We start from the raw sequence: 27,305 nt of genomic DNA on the forward strand, positions 1-27,305 counted from the left end.
AGTAGATTAGTGTGCTATGTTTCTTTTGTGAAGCTAAAATTGTTTATAATGGGTGAGTAATAGCAATGTGAACTTCCCTGTTAAGAAACAAGCAATATACATGTTAAAACTATTTCCAAATGAATCCAAAACTATTAGTATCATTCATTTAAATACTCTGAGAGTAAGATGATACCAGCTTAAATATGGGTTCTGACAGTTTATTCCATCTATACAAGATATCACAAGGAGGAATTTAGACACAGTCTGAGGATCCCAAATGAGAAACCTCAATGTAACTTTTTGACTAATATTTAGAACAAGCCATCTGAGGACACCATCAAATATATTTCCCTTTCTCTAACTGATCACTATAATTACTGCCAGCATTATTTTATATTTGTGCTTAAAATTACAAACTCTATTTGCAAAAGTATCAACGTTCAGGCATCCGCTCTTGCTATGTTCAGTATATGGGTCTAGAGGAGAGAGAGGCCACTGTTATTCACTTAAAAAGCCCCTCAACAGGAAAGACTACGCAGTTACAGATGGGAATGACACTCGGATTTATCTTTGATATCTGTTTCCCAAAGCCAAAACAATGTTCCCCTTCAGCTGAATTTTACCACTGGACCGATCCTCTAAGTCAAAAACAAGTTGAGGTTCTTAATGTCATCCGTAAGAATGTGAGAAATTTGAGCAAATCCCTGTGACTAACTCCAGCAACAAAAAAAAATCATTTTGCCAGACAAAGGAGAGGTCAGAGAAACCAACACAGAAGTGGAACTGAAGGAAGCTATCAAAAGTGTGAGAACAATTTAAAGATAGTAATAGATAAAACTGCATCAAAAGATCATCATGAAATGCTGAATGCCAGAGCACTGCAGAGACCCAGTTCAAAAGATAACAAGCGTCCATTTTTTCCCCATAGTTAATTTTTTAAATATTGCATTTTCCAAGATCTAAGACAAACATTCAAAAACTACCCACGTTTTTGAGGAGACTCTCGTGTCTCGGTTTCCAGCTCATTCATTCATTCCCCTACAATGCACTAGGTACTGCATTACTTGCAGGAATAAAAGAGGAAACCAGACGCATCCCTACTCTTCGGGATCCAGTGGGAAAACAGAAACAGGCCACTTTAAGACCTGTGATGGGGCAAGCTCAGGTGTGACAGGACACACAGGAGTCAAGGAAGCCTCCCGGGGCAGCCACCTCTCATCTGAGGACAGAATCCCTAGGAGGAACCAGCTGGCACAGATCAGAGAGAGGATGAAAGGGAGAACAAACAGAAAAAAACACGTGCACAGAGGCCTCACGGTGGGATGGGCAACTAGACATACACACACAGGGGAGGGATGGATGCTTTCATAAGCCAAGGGCAGCTAAGGAATAGATTCTGGGGCATGAGCAGAAAGTGATGCAGCTAGAGAAGGAGGTAGGTTCCAAAGCTCGTGTATAATGCTGAGGAATTCTTTTTTTATTATTTTTTGGGGGAGGCGGGTTCTCACGAAACTTTTTAATAAAAACTCTATTTGCCAAATATTTGTCATAGAGAACAACAGTACAATTAATGATCTGATTTTATGCACATTTACTATAATTTGTTTGGTCAAGGAACTTTTTACTAAGCCCCTTCACAATTTTTCTTTTTTTGTGTGTGTGATACGCAGGCCTCTCATTGTTGTGGCCTCTCCCGTTGTGGAGCATGGGCTCCGGACGCACAGGCTCAGCGGCCGCGGCTCACAGGCCCAGCCACTCCGCGGCATGTGGGATCCTCCCGGACCGGGGCACGAACCCGTGTCCCCTGCATCGGCAGGCAGACTCTCAACCACTGCGCCACCAGGGAAGCCCCCACCTTCACAACTTTGATATGAACTAGGAAGTTCTGCCACATTGAAAATATTCTCAGAGAACAGCAAGCAAGCTATGACAATGTCAAACTAATCATGAACCAGAAAGACGCTTTGTTTCTGCTATGCAGGGATTTTATGATGCTCCTGAACATTCTCATATCCCTTGGGAGGGAGAAAAATAAAAATGTAACAATCCCAGAATATGCAGTATGCAGGAAAAAAACACAGCCCTGCATTATCAAGGGGCCACAACTTGATCTGTTGTGCATAGCAGTCTTCTGGTTTATATTATGCAGTGACACAAAATCTTACATACTCAGTCTAAGAAAAACAGGGTGAGGAAACCCTACCCTGGATACAGAATCAAATCCTGCGAGACCTGCTGGAATTCGATAATAAATATTTACAGATCTTACTGATTCAATAATCAATTTGACACATTTGGATAAAGCCAACATTGCCAGCTGTTTCCCAACAAGGTGGCTAGGGAAGCCAAGTAGCACTGAGGAAGCCCCAACGAAGAGCTGACATTTCAGCAAATTCGAAGGGGCATGCTAGATGACCCAGAAAACGCCATTCCCGCAAACCCAAGAACAGACGTCTCCACGTCACAGGGAGTATTCTGGCATCTGAAAAGCACATAGGTGCAACTGGCCTCCTCTGCTCTTACAACGCTGAGGAATTCTGAGGAGCCTTGCAAAGCCAAGCCATGTAGACGAGTGAATGCTAGAGAGGCTCATTTGTTCTCCCCGTCATCTCTCCCCAGTGCCCCCGCTCCCTGCTCAGGGAATGAAACTAGTGCTTCTGCCACATTATTCAATGTAATGGACTTTTCAACTAAGGCCAGGCTCTCAGACTGGCAACACAGTTCATGACATTTGGGACCTGCAGGCCTTCTGCAAGGCACGGCGTCTTCAGTTCAGCCCTGGGTCCCACCTTTTCCTTTACCTGGCTGCTAACACACTCCTTACCTACCCACCTCTGAGGGCATCTGAGTCCGCCTCCGGGTTAGACTATTGGCAGCAGGGCCAGAAGTGAACAGAAAGTGTCAAGAGTCTGCTGTGATCTCTAAGTGTCTGATATGCGAAAAGTACCATGACAACTGCACAGATGCAGAGGACGTGCGACTGCTTAGTTGTCAGGAAGTGCCGCTCATGTCTTGAGGAGTTATCGTTCATCGTAAAAAATGTATTTTTATTGAGAACATTATGCTAGGTGAAATAAGCCAGTCACAAAAGGACAAATACTGTCCGAATCCACTTACATGAGGCACCTATAGTAGTCAAATGTCTAGAAACAGAAAGCAGAATGGTGGTTGCCAGGGGTTACGGGGAGGGGGATGGGGAGTTAGTAATTCACGGGCAGAGTTTCGGTTGAGAAAGATGAAAAGAATTCAAGAGATGCAAGGTGGGGCAGCAGTGATTGTACAACAGTGTGAACAGACTTAACGCTGCTAAACTGTAAGCTTAAAATGGTTAAGATGGTACAATTTTATGTTATGTGTATTTTACCACAATTAAAAAAAAGTAACAGTGATATATACTTACCAAAGTAGCACAAAGTAAAAAGTGTGGTAGTACCAGTCACTGGCGGGGATGGAGGAAGGGTCCTCAAATACATTCCAGGTGGAAATGTGAATTACTTCAACCTTTTGGAAAGCAACATGGCAACATTTCTTTCTTTCTTCCTTTTTCTATTTTTTTTTAAATTTATTTTTGGCTGCGTTGCACCTTCGTTGCTGTGCACGGGCTTCCTGTAGTTGCAGCAAGCGGGGGCTACTCTTCGTTGCAGAGCATGGGCTCTAGGCGCACGGGCTTCAGTAGTTGTGCCACGTGGGCTCAGTAGCTGTGGCGCACAGGCTTAGTTGCTCCGCGTCATGTGGGATCTTCCCAGAACAGGGCTCGAACCCATGTCCCCTGCATTGGCAGGTGGATTCTTAACCATTGTGCCACGGGGGAAGTCCCTGGCAACATTTCTTAAAATTTAAAATCCTCATTTGATTCAGAAATCTTAGTCTGGAAGCCTATCAAATACTAAAAAAAATATAAGGGCATATGTAGGAAAAATCTTCCGGGAAGCATTCTCCCTCCATGTGGGAAGAGTTCAGAGCACATATACTTTTTGTATTCCTGAGTGCCCTGCGTTTACTGGAGAGTAAAGCAAACATCACAACATCGACTGACTCTCATCTAATTCCCTGCTATGCTCAAAGCATAAATGTTTTCCCTTCCTCATTCTTTTCTTCTAAAATTTTACAGAAAATATATTCTTTATAAGCAGGAGAAAAGACTACTGACTAAAAAGCTGGTAAACCAATGCAATTTTGTCATCAAATCAACTTTTTTAGGATGAGAAGTTTAAAAGTCTATTACAAAGTAAAGAGAAATAGTGCGAACATGTAAGAAGCTGAGGAATGAGAGTGAGTGAATCACATTAAGCTTCGACCACTTAATTTTCCAAAATATTTTGCCAAATCAAAAATTTTATGTCTACTCAATGAGACTAAAGGCAAAAATGAAATACTATTAAAATGATCCTGATAAAAGTAGGAACATTAATTAGTTGCAAGAAGGTTACCATTAGAGGTAGAATAATTTCTCTGAATTGTTTCTTTTTTTTTTTTTTTTAATAAAATAGGTAGTTGGCTCTTTCTTTCTATACAGGCTTTTTTTTTTTTTTTTTTTTTTTTAACTCTGGGAAAAATGGTCCCATGATAAATAAGAGTCTCCTCAAGTATCACGAATCAGCTGATGACTATTACAAAAAACAACTCAGAGCAAAGTTAATTTTACTTCATTTCACTGCCTCAATGATTAGTTTCATAAAGGATTTCCAGTATCCACTTAGTATCCCAAGTTCTGTATGAGACCAGACCTGTTCTCCCTGGATTTCCAAGGGCCCCATGCACCTCCTTACACACTCAGGAATAATGTATACCAACCAAAGACTCACTGATCATTTCTATCATTTCCATGTCAACAAATACAGACGTCCACAGAGCGGGCTTTCTTTGAATGGGGTCCACTTGAACAATTCAGAGCAGTCATCGTGACTAGTTCCCTACTGTCCTAAATGTGCCCCCACCCCCGAAATCTACAATGACGTATTCATAATTGAAAACGTGAAGCCATCCTGATTTCTTACGACGGTGCAGAGCGTTGGGAAGTCTTGGAAAGCAAATCATCTGTTGATTTTAACTGAGTGCCAAGTGTGACGTCGGTACCTGTTTATTGAAGAAGAGGGCTGTATGCTTACTGCTATCATTTCTGCAACAGGAAAGTCTCCTGTGGTTACATCCTTTACAACTGGCACTATGGACCAAATTATTAAAATGGGTTGGTTTGCGGGACAGTCACAGACGTACGCGAATGAGTTTGTATCACAGTAAATTCTTGCTCATATGTACAGAGGGTCAGCCACGTGGACCAGTGGAGCCGGCAAGACACCACCTTGAAAGGTGTCCCTGAGCCATGTATTGACTCCCGTGATTTAAGAGGCCAGTGACACAAACAGCATCCTCAGTAAATGGTGCTCTCTTAATCTCAGTTTACGTACTTGCTTCTAAATGGTCAGCTATAGGTTCTGGGATGAGAGGAATGGGCATCTCAGGTATTTTCAGGGAAAATCACTAGAAGTTTAAGAAAGTATTTTGGGACAATGTAAATCAACTCCAATTTAAATACTTTAACTAAGGGGCATTCTCTCTTCCCACTTTTCTCCAATATACCATGCACCCAGAGTTAGCTACTTTGTCAGGGAACAGTACTGGCTTTGGAGTCAGATGCAGGTTTGAGTCTCAGCTTCCTCACTGGTTAGCTGTGCCACCTGCTGAAGCCGAAGCCGCTCAATGGCAAGTGTTTAGCAGTGCGAAGACGCGTACAAACACACGTTGTTATTATCGCAATGGTACATGAAGAAATGGAGGTGACCTTCCCTGCATATTCCTTCTCAGGAGCAAAGCCCCCAGGATCTTAACTTTGGCTGCCAATGTTTTCTGGTTTCTGGCGATCTGGTCTTGAAGGGAGAGAAACTGCCTAATATTTTTATCAGTTTATTGCATTCCCTTCTTTTTCTTCCGTAAGTTTTTTAAAGGATACCTCCCTATTAGACCTATGTGGGCAGAATTTTAGTAAAATTTTGTTTCAAGTTAGGATTTAAATTACTCCTTTTAGAAACATGATCGTTTAGGACTTTTGATCTGCGCCCATACCTAATATCATGCAGAGAATCTCTTCTACAAAATAGTATTACAGTTTTTAATGTCATCCATCACCCAATTTGATAATAAAACAGAGCTATTTTAACAACTGGAAAAGCTGCTCGCCCTTGGTCTACATTCAATTTCAGTGGTATTTATTCTCACCAGGATTCAAAGCAGCCCCCTTCCTGGTTTCAAATACACATATTGTATTTAACATGTGTGTAGGGGGTTTTGGAATCAGACATATAAAATTACTGTGCCTCTGACATCTATACACGATTTCATCAAGTAACCACTTAGGGAGTTCTGCCTACTCTGTGGCATGTGTCCAGTCTGACAAGTAATAAGAGTACTGTGAATAGCTATCATTTCTGTATGATAGCTATTCACAGCATGATACAGAAGCTATCATTCCTGTAATGTCTACAACGTGCCAGAAAATAGGCATATACCACAGTCACCAAAACATCACGACACCCCAGGTATTTCCCCATCTCCATTTTACAGCGAGGAATCAGGAAGAAGCTGGTAAATTGCCCAGGCCTCGGGGCCAGTAGGGCAACACGGTGAAATCAGACAAAGTCTGTAGTCAGGAAAACCTGCCTGCCATTCCTACCTCTGTCCTTCACTGTGTGACTGTGGACAAATGGCTTAATTCCTCTAATTAATTTTCTCATCAAAACAGAAGGATGCTACTTCACACCTACAAAAACTGTACAGAAATAAAACGAGAGACTGTCCACTGCAGTCCTAGCTCACAGTCACATTTAATAAATGTTCACCATGATGAATACTAGAGACAGTGACATTGGACTTTGAACACAGGTCTCTAAGGTTATGATTCCAGCCATAACAAGGTACATCTACACTGAATCTGGAAAACGACATACCATCATCTAGTTTCAGTTACAATTAAAATTAAGAAAAAGCAAATGTTACAAACCAAGACATATAAAGACAAAGTATAATCGTGGTTGACAGGGGCTGGGGGAGGGGAGCATGGGGAGTGATTGTTTAATGGATACAGAATTTCAGTTTTACAAGATGAAAAGAGTTATAAGGATAAGAGGTGGTGATGGCTGCACAACCATGTCAATGTATTTGACACCACTGAACTGTACGTTTAAAAATGGCAAGATGTACATTCTATAGCATGTGTGTTTTACCACAATAAAGAACAAAACCAAAAATAAACACTAAGCTTTATGAGACTGAAGCTGGAAATATGGTATTTGCTGGAAATTTTGTATGAGGAAATGGAATTAAGACATTTTAAATATAACAGAATTATTTTATTATAGGATCTTAGTAGAATCTTAAACAGTGGGAAGAATATTTATCCTATGATTTACCTGTATAGTATAAATACATAAATAAACAAGTCATTGCCTGGGGTTAATTTCCATCTGATTTCTAAATTAGTCATTTAATAACAATGAGTGGGTACCTGCAATGTGTTCTAGAAACCTAAAGGTAACAAAATGGTTGGCATCCCCTCATATGATGAGATGAAAGAAGGTGGAGGGCCCTTTCCGTGATTCTAGATGCAGCAATTTCTATTTTAAAGTAGCTGGTCTGTGGTAGGCAGCATGGCTGCAACACAGGTACACACCTCGCTGCATAACGACATTTCTTTTGGCAACTGTTTTTCCCAAAACAAATCACATAGAACGTATAGCAGAATTATGTCATAGTGCAATTACTAAAGGAAAAACTATTTACATGTGAAAAATGTGTACTAATGCCTCAACTTAAATCTTAAACATATTTCAGTACCTGTAAAAATATTTAATGAGTTGATTTTTTAAAAATCTCTATTGAAAGCACCATAGTCACAAGTATCTGAAATGACATTCTTCTTGTAATCCAGCTAGCAACTGACGACCTTCAAAAGATCATAGTCAGATACGCTGAGTACAGTTAATTTTAAAATGTTAAAGGGAAAGCTGATTGAAGGAATTTTAGACCTAAAAACACTTACATAATTATTTCCCCATCTATTCTCTTTTAAAAACAGTGATTTTTATTAACATCTATTGAATACTCTTTTTAGATTACTATTCTTTTTTAAGTTGTAATTTCAGATCATATTGGAGAGCAAAAAAAGAAAAAGCAGAATTAGTACTTATGTAATGGTGAGTTATAGTAAAGACAAAAGAGACAGCCTACTCTGTTTTCTTACATAAATGAAAAACACGCTTTTATGTTATACTTCTAACATTCTCTCCTCACTATAGGAAAGACAATTTTGCTTGGTTTTTCAAGTAATTTAAAAATCGCTTTTATTTTCAGGCTTGTTTTACAAAGGATGTGTTAACGGTTCAATAGAGGTTAATTTTCACTACTAAAATAATTTCGTCTTTTTGTTCCTATCCCCTCCCTGTGGGTCATGACTATAAATTACAACTTAGTCTATTAAAGGAAATAGCTATCAGTACCTGAAAGCACCAATTTTCTGCCTAGTAAACTGAGTTCAACAGTGAGAAACTTTGTAAAACGGGAAATCTTTCCTGGTTCCACTTGATTTTTGCACAATTTGCACTGCTGCAGTAAAAAAGACAAGGTTAATTCCTAAGTCTCGATATGATTATTTTTGCTTTACAGGTAATTTTTAAGATACAGTAGAGGAGTTTTTAAAAAGGTGCACTATTTAGAATCAATTAAAGTAAGGTATCTGGGATTCCCATGCCTTTCTGTTAATAGGAATGGACCGCAGCACACACTTAGGGTCTAGTACATAGTAAGTATCCAACAGATGCTGGCTGAATTGAAGGAATGTGCCTGGTTTCTACACAGTGGGTCTACACTGTGGGCCCACATACGGCATTTTCCTTTCTATTCTCAATGACTATTTTGTCTGACATCAGCTCTGGCCCTGTTGGTTCCTTGCCTCTTCATTGCCTTCTTAGCGCCTGATCCTAGCTTGATTCTCCAAGTTCTGGACCTAGTGCTTCATGTTTCACTGACATCTGACCTTAGTCACGATCACAGCTCTGTTCTGTGAAATGCTAGTTAAATTAGGTGTAGGTCAGCTATTTCATTATTTGGGAGATGTCACAGAAATATTTTGAATTTTAAGTATCACCAATGACAGCAACTAAAAGTCTTCAAATACATCTTAATCGGGCTTCCCTGGTGGCGCAGTGGTTGAGAGTCCGCCTGCCGATGCAGGGGACATGGGTTCGTGCCCCGGTCCAGGAAGATCCCACATGCCGCGGAGCGGCTGGGCCCGTGAGCCATGGCCGCTGACCCTGAGCGTCCAGAGCCTGTGCTCCGCAACGGGAGAGGCCACAGCAGTGAGAGGCCCGCGTACCGCAAAAAAAAAAAAAAAAAAAAATACATCTTAATCTTCATCAGATATGTCAGAAGCACATTTATTTTTAAATATTGAAAGGAAAGGTTGCTTGAAGGACCTTTTAAATCTATTATCATTTAATAATGACATTTCAATAACAGTTTCTCCACTATTCTCCTTTAAAAACAGTGATTTTTACTTAAGATTTCTAATTAATGGCTACTAATACTCTTCATTCCTATTCTTTTTCTGAATGCAACTTCAGTTCATACTGAATAGTAAAAGAACAATTAGTACCTATGTAATGCTAGCAACATCAAATTGCTGAGCCTGGTTCAACTGGGGAAATGCTATGGTACAGGCCAGATGAAAAACAATCAACCTAGACTAATTCTGCACTGGTTTTCCAATTAAGTCATTCAACACAAGTGGGAGAGCAAGAGAATGCAGCATGTTTTAGAAATCCTGGTACAGTTAATTAAAAAAAGAAGAAGAAAGTGAAAAGTAGTTGTGATCTCCCAAATTGTTTAAGATGTAGAAAGAGTATGAAAACTGTCTCTGTTCTTTTTATGATTCTGTATTCAGGAAGATTAAATTTAAATCCTGATCTTAAATATATACAAAGGTTTCCCCACTGTGGCCCTTGGGTGCAATCCTCATGAACAATGTGGACTCGCCTAAACCTTCCTAAACAAGAAAGTCAAACCTCTAAGTCTTGCCTAAAGTGAGATACTCTTTTCTATAATTTTTACTGTTTTTTTTTTCCTTCAAGGCAAATATTTAGCACATACAGAAAGTAGCTAGAATTTAAATATTCTACATTTTACTGAGAACCATGAATTATTGACTCAATTACTTCCTAAGAAGGGGAATATTCATTTTTAAACGTACCATTTGTAAAGTAACCCTTTATTATTTCTAAAGCAGTTTCAACATACATGTACTAATTTTTGTCCTCCTAACTCTGAGAGATGGGTAGGGCAGATACTTTTAAGATTTATTTTCTTACAGAAGAGAAAACAGAACTTCTATTATTTGCTCAAAGTCTCAGAGCGGGCAGTGTCATTCTGGACCCAAGGCCAGGTTGTCTGACCCCAAGGCCAAATCTCTCTTTACTCACGCTATACCTCAACATAAAGATGACTCTGGAATCTGTGCTGGTGATGCTTTATTATACAGCTTCTTACTGGAGCACTCTCACAGTAAGTGCTTAAACTGCTGGATAATATTCAAGGAGCCTTTCACTAAGACATTAAGCGGTCAGTATGGCTTCTAAGAGGATGGTGTGAACCTCCAAACTCTAGCCTTGGTTCTTCCTTCCAAATTGAAGAAGAAAATAAAATAAAAGGAGGGATTAGGAGAGAGGAGGAGGTACTTGTGTGCCCCCACCACCCCCCACCAAATTATATACTTTTGATTCCTCTGAAACAAATATAATTGTATGAGTCTGGACTCATCTATAGTGCTATGTGTAAGGGTGAATTTCTATTAAACTTCCTAAAAACCTCATCCCATCTATTGCTCAGCTTATTTGCTACAAGTGACTTTTCAATTCTTGTTCACAGTTATGATGCCTCTCCACATTTTGATTCTTTAATCTTTTGTTTTATTTCATTTGCTTTATTTTGTGGCTTTACCATTAGAAAAGTAAACAGAACCTTTTTGCAAAGCTGCATTAGGTTGTCAAAGACCAGTGATTTAATGGAGCCTTTAGTCTTATACCTGTAAGGAGAAAATACATTTGTCACTCCTCCTTAGGGATCATGTTTTGCTTTGTGAGGTGGAAGAGTTCACTGTTAATTAGCAACACAGCATAGACAGGAAGATGATGCTTTTGTAAATGTAATGTTACAGTCAACAAATTCCAAGCGCTGGCATTGATGAAAGAGCTTCAATTAGGGCCAACCTGAGGGCAAATGCAAACAAGCTCCATTGCTTGAGACGGGTGAGCTTCATTCCTTGGTGTCAACCTGCCCTTATCTAGAGGTGGATTTGGTCTCTGATACTGGAGGCAGGTGTGTGAGTGTGAGACAGAGAATGTGAGCATGTGCACAGATGCTTTCATGATCATTTCAAATGGTTTTGGAGTCTTCTTGCTGAGGTTCAAGGTTTTCCCCTCTCCTCAGAACACCAATCACTGGGTGACAGGGTGAAGTGGAGCAAGCTCTAAAAGTGTGTGTGGGGGCCTCCCTGGTGGCACAGTGGTTGAGAGTCCGCCTGCCGATGCAGGGGACACGGGTTCGTGCCCCGGTCCGGGAAGATCCCACATGCCGCGGAGCGGCTGGGCCCGTGAGCCATGGCCGCTGAACCTACACATCCGGAGCCTGTGCTCCGCAATAGGAGAGGCCACAACAGTGAGAGGCCCGCGTACCGCAAAGAAAAAAAAAAAAAAAAAAAGTGTGTGCGTGCTTATGTGTGTATGTGTTACAGGTATCTGCTTATCTCTACAGAAATCATCGTCAGCCTTTCTCTCTTTCTGATCTAAGAGGTCAGGATGGGCAGTGAATGAAGATACCAAGGAAAAAGGGTAAAAGAAAAAAATCACTACACTGGATATGTCTGTCTTTAAAGAGCAAAAAATTACGGCAAAAATTTTGGAGACTTGAAACATGCGCTTTCTTTTTTTTGCTATACAATTTTTTTGAAGCTTGAAGACGTTAAGCTAAGAGAAATAAGCTGGACACAAAAGGACCAATATTGTATGATTCCATTTATATGAGATACCTAGAATAGTCAAATTTATAGAGATAAAAAGTAGAATGATAGCTCCCAAAGGCTGGGAGAAGTGGTATTGGGGAGTTCTTGTATGGAGTTTGGGAAGGTGAGAAAATTCTGGAGATGGATGGTGGTGATAGTTGCAGAATAATGTACTTAATGCCATTGAACTGTACCCTTAAAAATGGTTAAAATGGTAAAAAAAAAAAATTAGCTTCATGTTGTGGTTTCCTACGGTGTCATGAGCTGCTAACATCTTTTAGGACCTCTAACGTGGGCAGTAACGATGACACGTCTCCCCAACGATCCACCATGCCCTGCGGGGCTGTTTCATTGGTGCTGTGGGCCCAGCACCTTCACCAGGCTTTCAATTTCATTTCATAATTTCCCATGTTCTGCACCGAACAGCGAAAGCAGCCACTGACATCTGTTGCCTACAACTAAGCCGATCTGCCAAACTACCTTATATCTAGTTACACACTTCTTTTATTTTAAAATGTGCCAGAAAATATATCCAGGTTAAAAAAAAAATGTACTTTTTCAGAATTTAGTCTCTGCTTTTTCATAGAGACTGCTTTATCTCTTTGGGTGACCCAATCGCAAGTGTTGTTTTGTTTTTTAATATATATGTATTTATTTATTTATTTAGCTGCATCAGGTCTTAGTTGTGGCATGCGGGATCTTTCATTGTGGTGCATGGACTTCTCTCTCGTTGTGGCGCATGGGTTCCAGAGCGCGTGGCCTCTGTAGTTGCAGCACGCGGGCTTAGTTGCCCCGCGGCATGTGGGATCTTAGTTCCCCGACCAGGGATCGAACCCGCGTACCCTGCCTTGGAAGGCAGATTCTCAACCACTGGACCACCAGGGAAGTCCCTCTCAACAGTTTTTAAATTCCTCTCATCCTCTCCATTCTCAAAGTGTTTCCTCCCAAGTCTCCATCAGAATCTCCATCATCCCCCAGAACTAATCCACCATCAGGTCTTGCCCGTTCTTCCTTCTCACTCCTCAAATCAGGCCTTCTGTTCAGTTGCACCAATTCCATCCTGAGTCAGGCCCTTTCTACCTTCCATCATCCACAATCCCATCCCAGTCGTCTTCTCTTCCGCTAGGTGGTACTGCCATGAGCCACTGTGCAGACACCAAGGGACAACGCTGCCTATACCCGTGTTGATTTTTTTCCTCAAAAAAGACTCGCTGTGTTTAAGAAAGGATGAGATTTCTCACTGCAAAATGAGGGCCTTTGTTTGGCCCCAGTGTCTTTGTTCAGTCGCCTCCTCCACCTCTGGGTGTGGACCAGCCCCTCACCGAACGGGGCCTGCTCAACTGAGCAGACTCAGGTTCAAGCCCCCATCTTGCCATCCCTCCACCACCCGCCTCCACCTTAATGCCTAAATGCCTCCTTATCCTCCCTATCTTCCAGGGCTCTGTTTCTGGCACTGACTGCAATCAATTTAGCAATTTTCGTTTGTGGTGTCAAATCATTCTCAAGGGGACAGAATCACATAAGCGATACAATCCTAACGACATCATGGGCGCAAGTTCTGGGAGGGCAGCCCTGCGTCCTCTGGCTCTTGCGTCTGTTTCTGAGCTGCCAGGCCTCAGGGCTGAAGAGTTGGGGGCTTTCAGCTTTGGAGGAGGAAGGTCCTGCTCGCAATGCTTCTCTGAGCCTGAGAGGCTCTGTCTAATTTTTATCACACATAGGAAATGAAACACAGGAAGATAAAAAACTTCCATCGAACCTTAGATTAATATCAAGATGTTAAAGATGTACTTTAGGATGGTAATGGTAATTTTTAAAAATAGGGAGTTCATTCCTTAAGAAAAAAATAGAGACTACCCAATTTCTTTCCCATTAGGGCAACAGAAATTCAAATGAGAGCTTCAACTTGGAATGGCCAGGAGTTAATTATTTAGAGTATAGCGGGAACACTGTTAAATTACAATGGGCTCTTCATACGTGTTCTCAAGCCAGGGATGTTGCCCTACTTTTTGAGGGGTAAAAATAGTTGGGATCTGATATAACTCTGTGAGAAGCGGTAGAGTGTATGTGCTGAATACACAGAGTCAGAATGCCTGGACTTCCCGGGTTCAAATCCCCGCCCCGCCACTTCCTTCGAGCTGGGTGACCTTGGACTGACTAACTCAACTCTTACATGCCTCAGATGACTGACTGCTAACATGAGGACAGATAATAATTGAATAATCGGACCTATTTCATAGGATTATCATGAGGATTAAAATGATAAAACACAATAAAGTTCTTAGGATAATGTGCACAAAATAAGTACTCAAATGTTGATTGCTATTGCTATTAATTTTAAGAGTGGAAGGATCATACCATTAAGCCTTGTTAAAGAAAAGTAGTCAGTTTTCCTGGTCACAACAATTGCTTAGAGGGTTCAGGTTTAAACATATTGCCTTGCGAAACTCAACAAAACTTTCAGCTTTAAGACGGCAGTTATGAGGAAAAAATGAGATAAAACATGGAGTACTTGGCATAGTGCCTGCCTGGCATGGAGTAACTGCTCCATAAATAACAGCGATGATTATAGGAGAAGGTGCTTGACAGAATACAGCATGTTTCTCACACTGCTCCTTAAGATAAACCAAACAATCCCATTAATACCAATGGGAGAGTTACTTTTTTAAATTTCAGGTTATAATTCACATGAAAAGAATAGGCACGTTACAACCAAAGCAGCTCATGAAAATTTTCTTCTAAACAGGCAATTCCCTAATCTAGTGTTAAGAACATCGTACATCAGGTGACTCACCACTGTCTGTGGGCTGGGGCCTAGAAAGCCAAGTAGGTGGCTGGTGTCTGCCAAGGCCAAAGGGCATATTTCTCTATACCATCCCCTTTCCTGGCTTTATGTTCTCTTTCTTGCTCTCATCTTGCCTTTGTCCTGTTTTTCATTTCACTTATGAGAAATTTCATTTTACCTCATGGAAAGCTGTGAGTTGCTTTGGATTCCTTTCTGGAACAAGATGGGCTGCAAACAGAGCCACAGACATGGGGAATACCTGAAAATTACTTACTGTGCTTCTAATTTATACTTTTCAAATTTTCTATGTGAAGTGCACCTTCGTTTAAAATTTTAAGCAACAAGAAGCTCTCTTTGGAAAACACTAATTTACTTTTGGCCTACATGTCCCTACTCCAAATCATTTTCTAATAAATCACTTCAACATAGTTTTGACCTCAGAGAAACAGTGACAGGAACAAGGGGGGAACCCCATACATATATTTAAATAGTTATTGATCAACAAAGGTGACTTGAGCATCTGCTACATGTGTGACATTATCTCTGCCTGGTTAGCAAATCAAATTTCCTCGCTACCATGTTTGGTTGTGGGCTATGGACTGGCTAAGATTAAAAGAAAATCAAGATTAATGATTAATAAAGAGCAAAAACTGGGATTGAAAGTTCCACAGATGCAATAATGTCTGAAGTTCATCTAAACTTGGAAGAACCAGAGACCAAGTAACTAAGACTTTTCTGTGTACAACTCGGAGGAGAGAGAGAGAAAAATTATTCACACATGTGTAACACACACACACACACATACACACATATATACACACACACAATGTCCTAGATTTATGCTTTCTAAGGTTCTAACCTTGGCTTATTCCTTGTCTCTCTAAATACCCATTTCTTGGGCAAATGCATCTACTTTCATGGATGATGATTCTAAAATAGTTATTTTCGATCTTTCCCTATTCCCCAAGCTTTAGAATCACACATCCAACTTCCCGTTAGGCACATCTGAATGCTCTATGGACATTTCAAACTCATTGTCCTAAAAGGAATTTCATTCCAACCCCCTTTATCCTGGCAGTGCTTGTTTTTCAGAGCACCTATCAACTTTTCATGTTACACAAATAACTCATTTAATATGTTTAATCTCTCCACCACCTCTCACTAGAATGTAATCTCCACCATGGCAAGGATCTTTGTATGTTTTGTTCACTTTCTTCATCCAGGAAGTCCCTAGGTATGCCAAGAATAGTGTCTGCCATTTAGTGGATACTGAATATGTTTGGTCAATGCATGACCTTTGCCTCCCATGCCCCCAAAGCTGCTCCCACTCCAGGGTCCCCAGTCTCAGCAAAAGGCACCAGCAGCCGAGCCTGTGGAAACATCCCAGATCTTTGCTTCCTTACCTCCAATACAGACCCACCAATGTTACTTCCCAGATAGTCTTGTTAGCTGTCCCCTCCTCTTTATCCCTAACACTGCTGGTCTAGTTCTGTCTCTGGTCATCTCTCACCGAAATGACTTAGAAGAGCCACCGGAACTGTCTCTCTTTAAATAAGCATACCTCCCTACAGCCAGATATTAAATGCGAAACTGAGCTTACCATTATGCTGTATGAAAACATTCAGAGGTTCTGTTTTGCCCAAGGATAAATTCAGGGCCCTCCTTAGAGTCCAGGACCTGGACCCAATCTGCACGTCAGCCTCCATTTCTATCTCCTTGCATCTCACACATCCATAGAGGTAACACGAAATTGCTTTTGGTGCCCTGTGCAGACAGCCTGCCCTTACTCCCCCTCAGCATTGCCAATCCTAATCTTTCAAGATTCAGTTTGGGGGTCAATTCTTTAAGAAGCTTCCTTGACCTTCCTGATTGGCCTAAATGTCATGGCTCTGTATGTTCCCATGGCAACCAACTGAAGGGATATAAAAAAATCTGGGCAAACATTTGCAATTAACACAAAAGCCTTGGGTTTATATAAGGAGGAAAGGAGTGTTCATAAAAATCCTAGATATGATCTACTGGGTAGGTATTTATTTAAGCACTTATAGGAAGTAGTTGGAAAGAATCAGGTTACCTCGTTTCTAATTTTTGGTAAAGGGGAAAAAAGACAATCTTTAAAGTGTTTCGTGAGAAAACTGTAAGCCAGAAGAGTCCCTGGTTTCCTGTCTCTGACTCAGCAGTTTTGTAGGAGGGACGATGCCCTCTGATGTACATTAGCTTCCTGTACGTGGCACACAGGGACACGGAGGGCTGCATCACACACACCGTGACCTGAAGACATCTAATAAGCAGGTGTTATTTCCTTGTTTTATCATTTCCTTAATTTCACATTGCCAATTACAAGGGGATAGCTATATTTCAATTACTATGTAAGATAGTACTATGTAAGATACTATGATAGATACTATGTAAGACCATCCTGATCTAGTTTGTGTCCATTCAATTTAAATGCTCTGTTTTGCGGCATGATTGCACCGTCCATCATCCAGCCCCCCAGACCTCACACTTACTCACACTCTTGCCTGCTGGGCCCTCTTGCTCAAGAGCACACACAGCATTGACGGGGACAACATGAGCCCATGACATGGTGAGACACACTTTCCTCTGGACCTGTTCGGTTTACTCATTCAGTTTAGAAAAGCGAAGAAAATTAACTATTATTCAACCATTACATGTCCTTAAAAACATTTTCCCCCATAGGATAATCAGTCTATGAATTGCAAGACTTCTCACCTATATGCGGCGAAGTACACGTGAAAGGAATGAGGTGCATGTATCCAGGTTTGGGTACCTTAAACACTGCATATTTGAGGACTCCTGAGATTAATCTACAGTTAGACCTTTTAAAGCCGTTTCATTTCAGGAAATAGATTTATAAGTCTCTTACTTAAGGGAAATGTCTGAGTGTCAAAATAGACATCATATGATTTGGCTGGCCATACCAAGATATGGACTCTTTAGCCTAACGGGTCTGCTTACAAAAATATAAATCCAGCTGACTTTACATTATAGTGAACTCTCTTCTTTCACAGCCCTGTACGTCTTCAGTGATTTGTGGTGGCTGTGTCTTCCAGATACTGCTGTATACTGAGTAGCCAGAAAGGAAATTAGGTTATAAAATAGCCTGCTGAATGTAGTCAGCTCTGTTCACTGAGGGATCACAAAGTAAAATACACACAAGATGAAACCAATGGGAATTTACAGTTGGAAAGAGACTGAGATAGTAAAAACTCAGACTAGAATTAGAAGTTGCAGATTAGACATCAAAAGACCTGCGTAAATTCTTGGGCCAGTTTCGTTGCTAATTTACTGGTTTGAGGGGGAAGTCATTAACCTGGAATGCTCTTATGCCACATAGGTACATTGATATGTACATTCAAACATTTATTTAGTGGCTACTAAATACCTGCGTTGTTGCTAGGTTCTAGAGATAAGACCCTGTCCTGCCCTAAAGACATCGAACAGGGGAGCTAAAAGTCCAGTTGGCATCTCTCAATATTTTCTCTACTGTGCAACTCCCAAAGGTAGGTGCCAGAGTCAGCTATGAAGCTGACTATGAAGGTGACTATGAAGCTATGAAGGTTTGTTACAGGAATCAATCTTGGTGGTTCAGTCCACGGTGGAAAATGTGGAAAAGTCCCTCAAGGAAATGTCGACAGGCCTTCTACCGCGCACCCCTGACACCGACATCCTTTCAAACTTTGAGAACTGCTAGTCTAGAAGGACCTTACAACCTCAAAGGGCAGTTCTATGGGCAAAATAATGTACTACAGGAAAAATGAAGATGTAATGAAGAAAAAATGAAGACCTAACAGTACAACGTTACCGAATCATTTACATGATCTCTGTGTACAGACGTGGCCAAAGAACTTCAGCAGTTGTTCCTAAAGTCAAGGTCTAATTTTTTGTTGTTGTTGTTTTTTGCGGTACGCGGGCCTCTCACTGTTGTGGCCTCTCCCGTTGCGGAGCACAGGCTCTGGACGCACAGGCCCAGCGGCCATGGCTCACGGGCCCAGCCGCTCTGCGGCATGTGGGATCTTCCTGGACTGGGGCACGAACCCGTGTCCCCTGCATCAGCAGGCGGACTTTCAACCACTGCGCCACCAGGGAAGCCCAAGGTCTAATATTTTGATGCCACTTTACGATTTATAAAATCTGCAAAGACATTTTGCTTTCACGCAATTTTTCATAGCAACAGGTAAGGCAATACTACCATTGCCATTTATATATAAAGAACTGACGCCCAAGTAAGTTAAATAACTTGCCATAATCTTACACCTAGTGAGTGGCAGAGCTGGAAATTAAACCAAGTCTTCTGACCCTAAAGCCAGTCCACTTTCCACCACTAGGGAGAAGCCAACTTAAAATATATATATGTGTATGTGTGCATGTGCGTGTGCATATAGGCTTATCCTTTTTCTTAAGACAGAAGGTCCTGACAAACCTTCAAGGCAAATAAGCAATTCAAATTTAAAAATAAAACGATAAGCTTCCATTGTAAGATACAGTAATACGGCTCTAAACTGACATTATTGACAAAAAAGATATTCTGGATGAGACGTCTAAGTGTTTTTATATTAAATGTTTAAGCAGAAGAAATAAGCACATCTATACACCCCATTAGACAGGACACAGAGAACATAATATACACTTAAAACAAATGATGTGCAGTCTCCCTATGTAGTCATCACTACCCTATCAGACCAAGCATTGGAGTGGGGTGCTCTAGGGCATAAAATCCTGAAGCCAACAAGCTTGAAGCTCAGACTGCTGTGATTTTTCCCCCTGTCCTCTCTCTAGTGGTCATTTCCAGTTCTCCCTGATGTTGTTAGTTCCTTTCAATTTTAAAGGACTCCCCTACCTGCAGCTGCTTAGAAGCCTCTGTATACGCAGTCCAAGGAGGAGCTTAAGGTTAAAACCACAAAACCACCTTAGTAAATATTCAAATATAAAAACACACATACATGTTTGTATATGTGTGTGTGTGTGTGTACACACACAGTGACACACACGCAGAGACACACACTAAGGGTACCACACTGTCTTCTCAATGTTTACATCACTGTCCTCATTATCACCAAGCAGGCATAAACAATGACATATAGAGCACGATTTTCATGAACTTGAGAATTATGGAAAATGGAAAGAACAGATTATGAGATTTAGGTTTAGGAGGCCTTAGGTTGGGTCTAGGTTTGGAGTCATAAGACTTTAATATGGGTCTAAGTCTGGCCTTATGATTCCAAATAGATTAATTGGGTCTGATCCCAAATTTCTTCATCTGTAAAAGGGGAATAAAAATAACATCCATATACCATAATTTTGTGAAATTAGTGCCCCTAATGACATAAAATATTTTTTAAATAATTTCTTATTAAATCAAAAAGTGCTGATACAGAGATAGTCCTATTTCTTTCACACATACACACATGATAAAACAGTAAGCAAATACAAATTACAAAACAAAAACAAGTCATTACTCTCATGAAGTTTATATTTAAAATTTATAGCCTTGTTTCACACAGGTGGGTGCTAAAATTCTAATTCCCAAATAAATAGGAAATAAGCTATATTAATAAAAGTCTTAAAAGGCACTTGTTAAGGTTCATTATCCATTACTGATCAGCTTTTCAATGAAAGAAAAAGACGTACAGACATTTAGGCTTTTCCATGTTTATATGTACCTCAGTTGCAAAAACAATTGTTTCCTTAGCTACTTCCAGAGAAACTACTTAAAACAACAAAAACATCTAGAAAACCGTTTTTTGCAGAGAAGGGCAGATTTTATAAAGAGCCATAACATGGGTTCTGATGTGAATGCTGACCCATAGGTAGGGCAACACAGAGGCACCTTCTCTAAATGTCCTTCTCTCACTGCTTTATTTTTACTTATCACCTTTGTTCACCAATTAGTGAGCTTAGGAGGGGAGCCCTTATGTTGGAAGGTATAAAGCGGCATTAGAAGATGCCAGAAGTATATCTTACCTACTTATCTTCTACTGAGTCAATCATAGAGTTAAGGAAAGAAAGAAGAGGGTGGCGGGGAAGACAATCTTAAAAAATTAAATTGATTTCAGTACTATACATACTTCTTTCCCCCATTTTCTGGAAATCAGCCTTCTGGTAACAGGACCCACCTTTTTCTCCGGGAAATGCTCATTCCCACAGTTGGTCTAGGTTGTTCAGGTTGGCCGACTCCAGCCAGGACCAGCCTATCAGATCACTGCTCCCCCCACCCAGCCACGGTGATTGGTCTGGAGGGGGCCAACGTGAGTCAAGTTCAGTCTATGGAGATTCAATTGGGGGCTTTTATAACAACCCCTGAGAACAGAAAACCTCTTTTCTTCTCACGAGAGAAACCGCATGAGAACAGAGCCAGAACAAAGTCAAGCGATGGAGAGAATGAGATTGAACGCGAATGACCTGGCTTAAGACCATGGCTTGACCAAAGCCATGCCCCCATGAGGACTTTCCAGTTATGTGGGCCAACGAATTTCCATTGGTGCTGAAGCCAGTTTGTGTTGAATTTTCTGTCACCTGTAACCAAGAGCTCATACCCCGAGAAAGAAACATGGAACTCCTATTACCAATTCAATGCTGGGTTTGAGGACTATTAAATAATTAATAGTGTAAATAATGTAAAATCATGTACTATCAATTAAATAATGCAGAATCAACCTCAGAAGCACAGAAATAACTACTTGGTCAGCTTTTTTTTATCCCAGAACTAAGGACATTTCCTTGTGGTCCTCAGCAAAACAAACATTCAAGTCATTTATGCTTAAGTCTCTGAAACACCAATTCATCTCTCAGAAAAATGTCCTGAGAAATACACCTGCAGGAATCTTAATGCTGAACTCCTTAGTGAGAATAAGTGTCAATTACACAACACTTCTCCTGATAGCAAAAAATTCTACACTTTGACCAGTCATAGTAGTCAACATTAATAAAACCATCAGGCCTAAGTCTGATGCTAATTAATTGCTTGGAAGTGAAGTTGGAGAAAGGCAGAAACAAACGAAAAGACCATTTCTCCTTAGGAAGTACAATTACCTGAACAGAAGCAAAAGCTAGACTACATAAACTTAAAGAATCTCAGTCCAATGTTTCATTTAATGTACTGGTTTGGAAACTTTCAGTAGGAATGAAGGTAGGACTCAAATGGGGACCTGGAATCTCAAGCAGCTGTTAAATGACATTATTCTGTAAGGAACACAACTTAAATTACACACATGATCCTGATATCAATGTCTTAACTTGCCACAAACACATATATTTATACAGAAACATAGACAAGGCAGACGTGCTGTAAAAAAAAACGTTCTTTCTGATCATGCAAGTTAAATTTATGGTGACACAGAATGATTTTGATAAGTCTAAGTGAAAAAAAAAAAAACTGAGACAAAACAACAACCAAAACAACCAGTCTTTCTGACTGGTTGCTCTTAATCCACAATTTAGAATTTTGGCCATTAACTATTGCTCGGTGGAGAATCTCCAAGTGGTTTTTACACAAGGCATTATTACTATTTATCACTGACAGATAACGTCCAAAACGAAGGACAGATTACATCCAAAACTAAGGACATTTCTGAATTATTTCCCAATAATGCTATCGAGTTAACCTTGCAAGTAAACTACACGCCAGGAAAGAAAATGTGTAAAAGGAACACCCACATGAACATTTACCTTCCACTGCTCTTTTGAAGAACACTTTGCAGCTGCCACAGGTCACTACACCATAGTGACATCCTGAAGCCTCATCCCCACACACCAAACATATTTTGGAAGGTCTTGAGGATCCAGTGGAAACACTTCGTAAAGTAGAGCTGGGGAAAGAAATCAAGATTTAAATAACTACAGTGTAGTGGCACATTTGACATGCTGTACAGCTTAGCTCAGTATCTGTCAATCATCTTGGTTCTATCAATGAATTCAATATGGTCCCACCCTGACTGACTTAGGAAATGAAGGCAAAATCCTATGAGGTGAGTAATTGTATCAAGAATTCTCTATAGCAAAGCCTCTTCTCAGTACTAAGAAGTCATAAATAATCCCATATAAACCTTTCTCTTCCTTTTCCTGTTTTTGAGAACGTTTACCAAAAAATATTATTTGCATTCTAGGTGAACAGGGAGGAGAGAAATCTTGAGCCGGGTCATCACGGAACTATTTTTGGCATCAAAGGGCTATTACAATACTTCTCAACTCTCTTCACTTGGACTTAGATTATATCTCAATTTATGCCAGATAAAAAACTCTCCCCTCTCCAAAACAACCCACAAATTAAAATTAAAATAATTCTTGTCTCTTTTGCCAGCAATTTTACTCCTCCAAGCTCCTGCACTTTCTCCCATGTTACCTTACATAGGTATGTTCAAATTGCTTCATTTTGCTTACTAATTTAAAGGGGCACAGTCAATACTAAAAACAAGCCACATATGGTAACTATCTCAGGTACCTTTCATGGTAAGAAACTGAAGGGTGCAGTTTTTAGGGACAAATTTAACCTTTTAAGCAACAAGCTACATGAATACTTTTTAAGGAGACTTTTCTCAAGCTATATTACATATCCCCGTGCCGGTTTATGGCGCAATCTGAACAAAATTGTTTTAAATTCTAATAAGGTCTCATAATTCAGTGACCGATGTGTGCCAAGCAGGTAAAGAATTCGATTTTTTTTTTCATTCCTAGCCCACATGCACTTATTGAATATCTACCCACAGGTCCTGTGCAAGGTACTGAGGAAATAAATATAGACTGCTCAGTCCCTGTCCTCAAAGTTGGTGGAGACATGCAGCATTATGGTATGTGCTTAGGTGCGGGGTAATATGGCGGCACATTGTAGGCTCAGCTTTCCATAATGGGAAAGCTAGGAATATACCAGTCAGCAGCCTTCCCCAAAGGTGACAGCTGAGCTGAGTTTTGAAGCACGACTAGATGGTAGCCAGACAAAGACAGGCGCAGAGCAAACAGAATGTGCAACGCGAGCTGGAATGTAAGAGAAATTCGAGCTGAACGTGTTCAGAAAACATTGGGTAGATTTTTTGTATGTCAGCACCATCACCTTGTTGTCCTAGCTTTTGTCTCCATGTAAAACAGCAGGAACATAAAAACTCAAAGAAAACATATGAAAAGGCTAGAATGGTTATGTTATGGTGATGATTTCCCTGTTTTTTAAATTAGCTAAATGTGATACTACTGTCTTCATGATTTTTTTAATTGATTTTATATGTTTTAACTACACTCTCACCAAAAACAGATGAAGGAACAAACTATGCAGCTGCTCAGAGCACTGCAGCATGACTGACTTTCTAGAAAAATGACTTCTTAAATCAAAGGCTGAAACAATGTTCTCCAAAGTTGTTTCTCCTTCTGAGAAAAGTGCTCTTTATTATTTTTATTAGCGTCCTTTGACTTCTTTATGGCATTCAAAACATTCCATTTCAGCCCCAGTAACTTCTTCGGCATATTGGCCAGTAAAACTCAATCCATACTGACTCTCTTATGCTTCACAGGAAAATACCATGATTGCATAAACAATTAGAATACAACTTAAAAACCATCATTAACATGTAAGTGCTTTTTTACAACTGCAAGCATACAAGGGATTTGTATTTAACATTTTTGTGAGCCTTGGTCTTGGTCCTCAAACTGAAGAGTCTCTTAACTTTGGTCTTTGGAACTCTCCTCTTCTTCTATCCAAGCACACTTTCCTTGGCTCAGTCAATGGCAACTGCTATGGGCTGAATCGTGTCCTTCTCCCCACTTCCAATTCCAATGTTGAAGTCCTAGCCCCTAGGACATCAGAGGGTGGCCTTTTTTTAAAAACTGAAGTACAGTTGATTTACAATGCTGTGTTAATTTCTGTTGTACAGCAAAGTGACTCAGTTATATATATATATATATATATATATATATGCACACACACATTCTTTTTTATATTCTTTTCCATTATGGTTTATCCCAGGATATTGAATACAGCTCCCTGTGCTATTCAGTAGGACCCTGTTGTCCGACCATTCCATATATAATAGTTTGCATCTACTAACCCCAGACTCCCAGTCCATCCCTCCCCACCTCCACCTCCCCCTTGGCAACCATGAGTTTGTTCTCTATGTCTGCGAGTCTGTTTCTGCTTCATAGATAGGTTCATTTGTGTCATATTATAGATGCCACATATAAGTGATATCATGTGGTATCTGTCTTTCTCTTTCTGACTTATTTCACTTAGTATGATAATCTCTAGTTGCATCCATGTTGCTGCAAATGGCATTAATTCGTTCTTTTTTATGGCTGAGTAGTATTCCATTGTGGATATGTACCACATCTTCTTCATCCACTCATCTGTCAATGGACATTTTGGCTGTTTCCATGTCTTGGCTGTTGTGAATAGTACTGCTACGAACATAGGGGGTGTATCTATCTTTTTGAATTATAGTTTTGTCCGGATGTGCCCAGGAGTAGGATTGCTGGATCATACGGTAATTTTATTTTTAGTTTTCCATCAGAGTGTAATCTTCCTTGGAAATATGGTCATAGAAGATATGATTAGTTAAGATGAGGTCATTTTGGAGAAGGGTCATCCCTAATCCAATATGACTGGAGTTCTTATTAAAAAGAGGAAATTAGGACACCGACACACACACACAGAGAATGCTGTGTGAAGATGAAGAGAGTGATACTCGTACAAGTCAAGGAACACCAAAGACGGCCAAGAAACCACCAGAAGCTAGGAGAGAGGGATGGAACAGATTCTCCCTCACGGCCTTCAGAAGGAACTAACTCAGCTGACATGTTAAACTTGGCCAAGCCTACAGAACCATGAAACAATATATTTCTGTTGCCAAAGCCACCCATTTGTGGTACTTTGTTAGGCAGCCCTAGCCGACCAATAGGGCAACTTGGACTCATCCCTGACTCTTCCTTCTCTCTAGTTTCATTCTCGATCTGTTCAATTCTATTTACTTTACCCTCAAAAAACATCCAGATTCTGATCACTTCCCACACCTCCTCTGGGACCACTCTAGTCCAAGCCATCAACACCTCTTCCCAGGATGTGTGGAAGCTTGCTCGCTCATCTTCCTATTTCTCCTTGCCCCCCACTTCCTTCCCCTGTAGCCAGAACGGTCCTTATTCATTCATTTGCTGAAAACCATCCAAGGGCTTTCCCTCATGCTCAGAGGAAAAGCCAAAGTCAACCTATGACCACAGGGCCCCAATGTGGCCCCTGAGACTTTACTAACCTTTCTCTCTTGCTGGCTACCCTTCAGCAACACTGGCATCCTTGCCAGACCTCAAACACACCAGGCGTGCTCCCACCTCGGGGCCTCTGCACGTGCTGCCCCCTGTTCACCCAGATATCTACACAACCCCACCGCCCCACCTCCCTTCAGGGTGTCATCCAAATGTCACTTTCTCAGCCAGGCCTTTTCTGTCCCCTCTACTGAAAACACCCTTTCTTCCAAACCCCCTCTCCCTTCTGCTTTATTTTCCTCCCTAGCGCATGTCACCAGCAAACAAGCTGTGTATTTTCCTTCTTTAGTCTGTTTATTGTTTGCTTCATCCACACAAGAAGGTAAACTCAACAGGGGCCTGGATATGCTTCTGTGTTATTTGCCACTATGTCCCCAGGGCATGGCATAGTCCCTGGTACATATGAGGCTCCCGATCAACACTTGGGATAAATGAGTGGTCTCAGATGACTGGCCTTTTCATCAGTTTTGAACTCCTACTGCATTCCTTACATATAAGAATGTGATTGGTTTTTAACTGTCTTGAGAGTGAAAAGGATGTAGTGGAACCGAATGCAGAGAAGTCAAAGTGAAAGCAGAGCATCAGAAAGATGCATTGTGAAATCCCAATTAAAACAGTAATTTGGGGCTTCCCTGGTGGCGCAGTGGTTGAGAGTCCGCCTGCCGATGCAGGGGACGCGGGTTCGTGCCCCGGTCCAGGAAGATCCCACATGCCACGGAGCGGCTGGGCCCCATGAGCCATGGCCGCTAAGCCTGCGCCTCTGGAGCCTGTGCTCCGCAATGGGAGAGGCCACAACAGTGAGAGGCCCGCGTACCGCCAAAAAAAAAAAAAAAAACTAATTTGGCTCAATGACAAAATTAAAGCAAAGGTGGATTATTTTTCCTTCTTGTTCACTAACATTTCTCAATGGCAAGGGAGCACACTTGCCTCTACGTGTCTCTCAGCAGGCCTCTGCTTCTTCGGTTTCTGTAACAGTGGACTGAGCTCAGTCTCTAGTTCTCAGGCTCTTTCTCACTGTCTTAATCACCAATGCAGATTTTCTTTGGCGCTCTACCTTTGGCCATCTTTTTGTCTCATTTCTACACTTTATCCCTTAACGACCTTATCCACTCTCCCAGCTCAAACAGCTCTCCTGGTGAATGACTTCCCAAATCTTTATATCCAGCTCCAACCTCTCCCTAGTGTTCCAATTTCACGTGTTCACTTCATTTACATAACTTCCCAGCCTCTACAGTCTAC

At 40.9% G+C, this 27,305-nt stretch overlaps 1 protein-coding gene across 1 annotated transcript in view; it reads right to left on the reverse strand.

Annotated features, from left to right (window-relative positions):
* NR3C2 (nuclear receptor subfamily 3 group C member 2) overlaps positions 1-27,305 on the reverse strand; it is a 376,710-nt gene that overhangs the window by 169,656 nt on the left and 179,749 nt on the right. The window contains exon 3 of the mRNA XM_081245343.1: positions 22,500-22,639. Coding sequence (XP_081101469.1) covers positions 22,500-22,639 — 140 coding nt within the window. The remainder of the gene's footprint in view (positions 1-22,499; positions 22,640-27,305) is intronic.

The sequence above is a fragment of the Mesoplodon bidens genome (genome assembly GCF_964165515.1).
Source record: "Mesoplodon bidens genome assembly, chromosome: 1".
Classification (NCBI taxonomy): Eukaryota; Metazoa; Chordata; class Mammalia; order Artiodactyla; family Ziphiidae; genus Mesoplodon; species Mesoplodon bidens.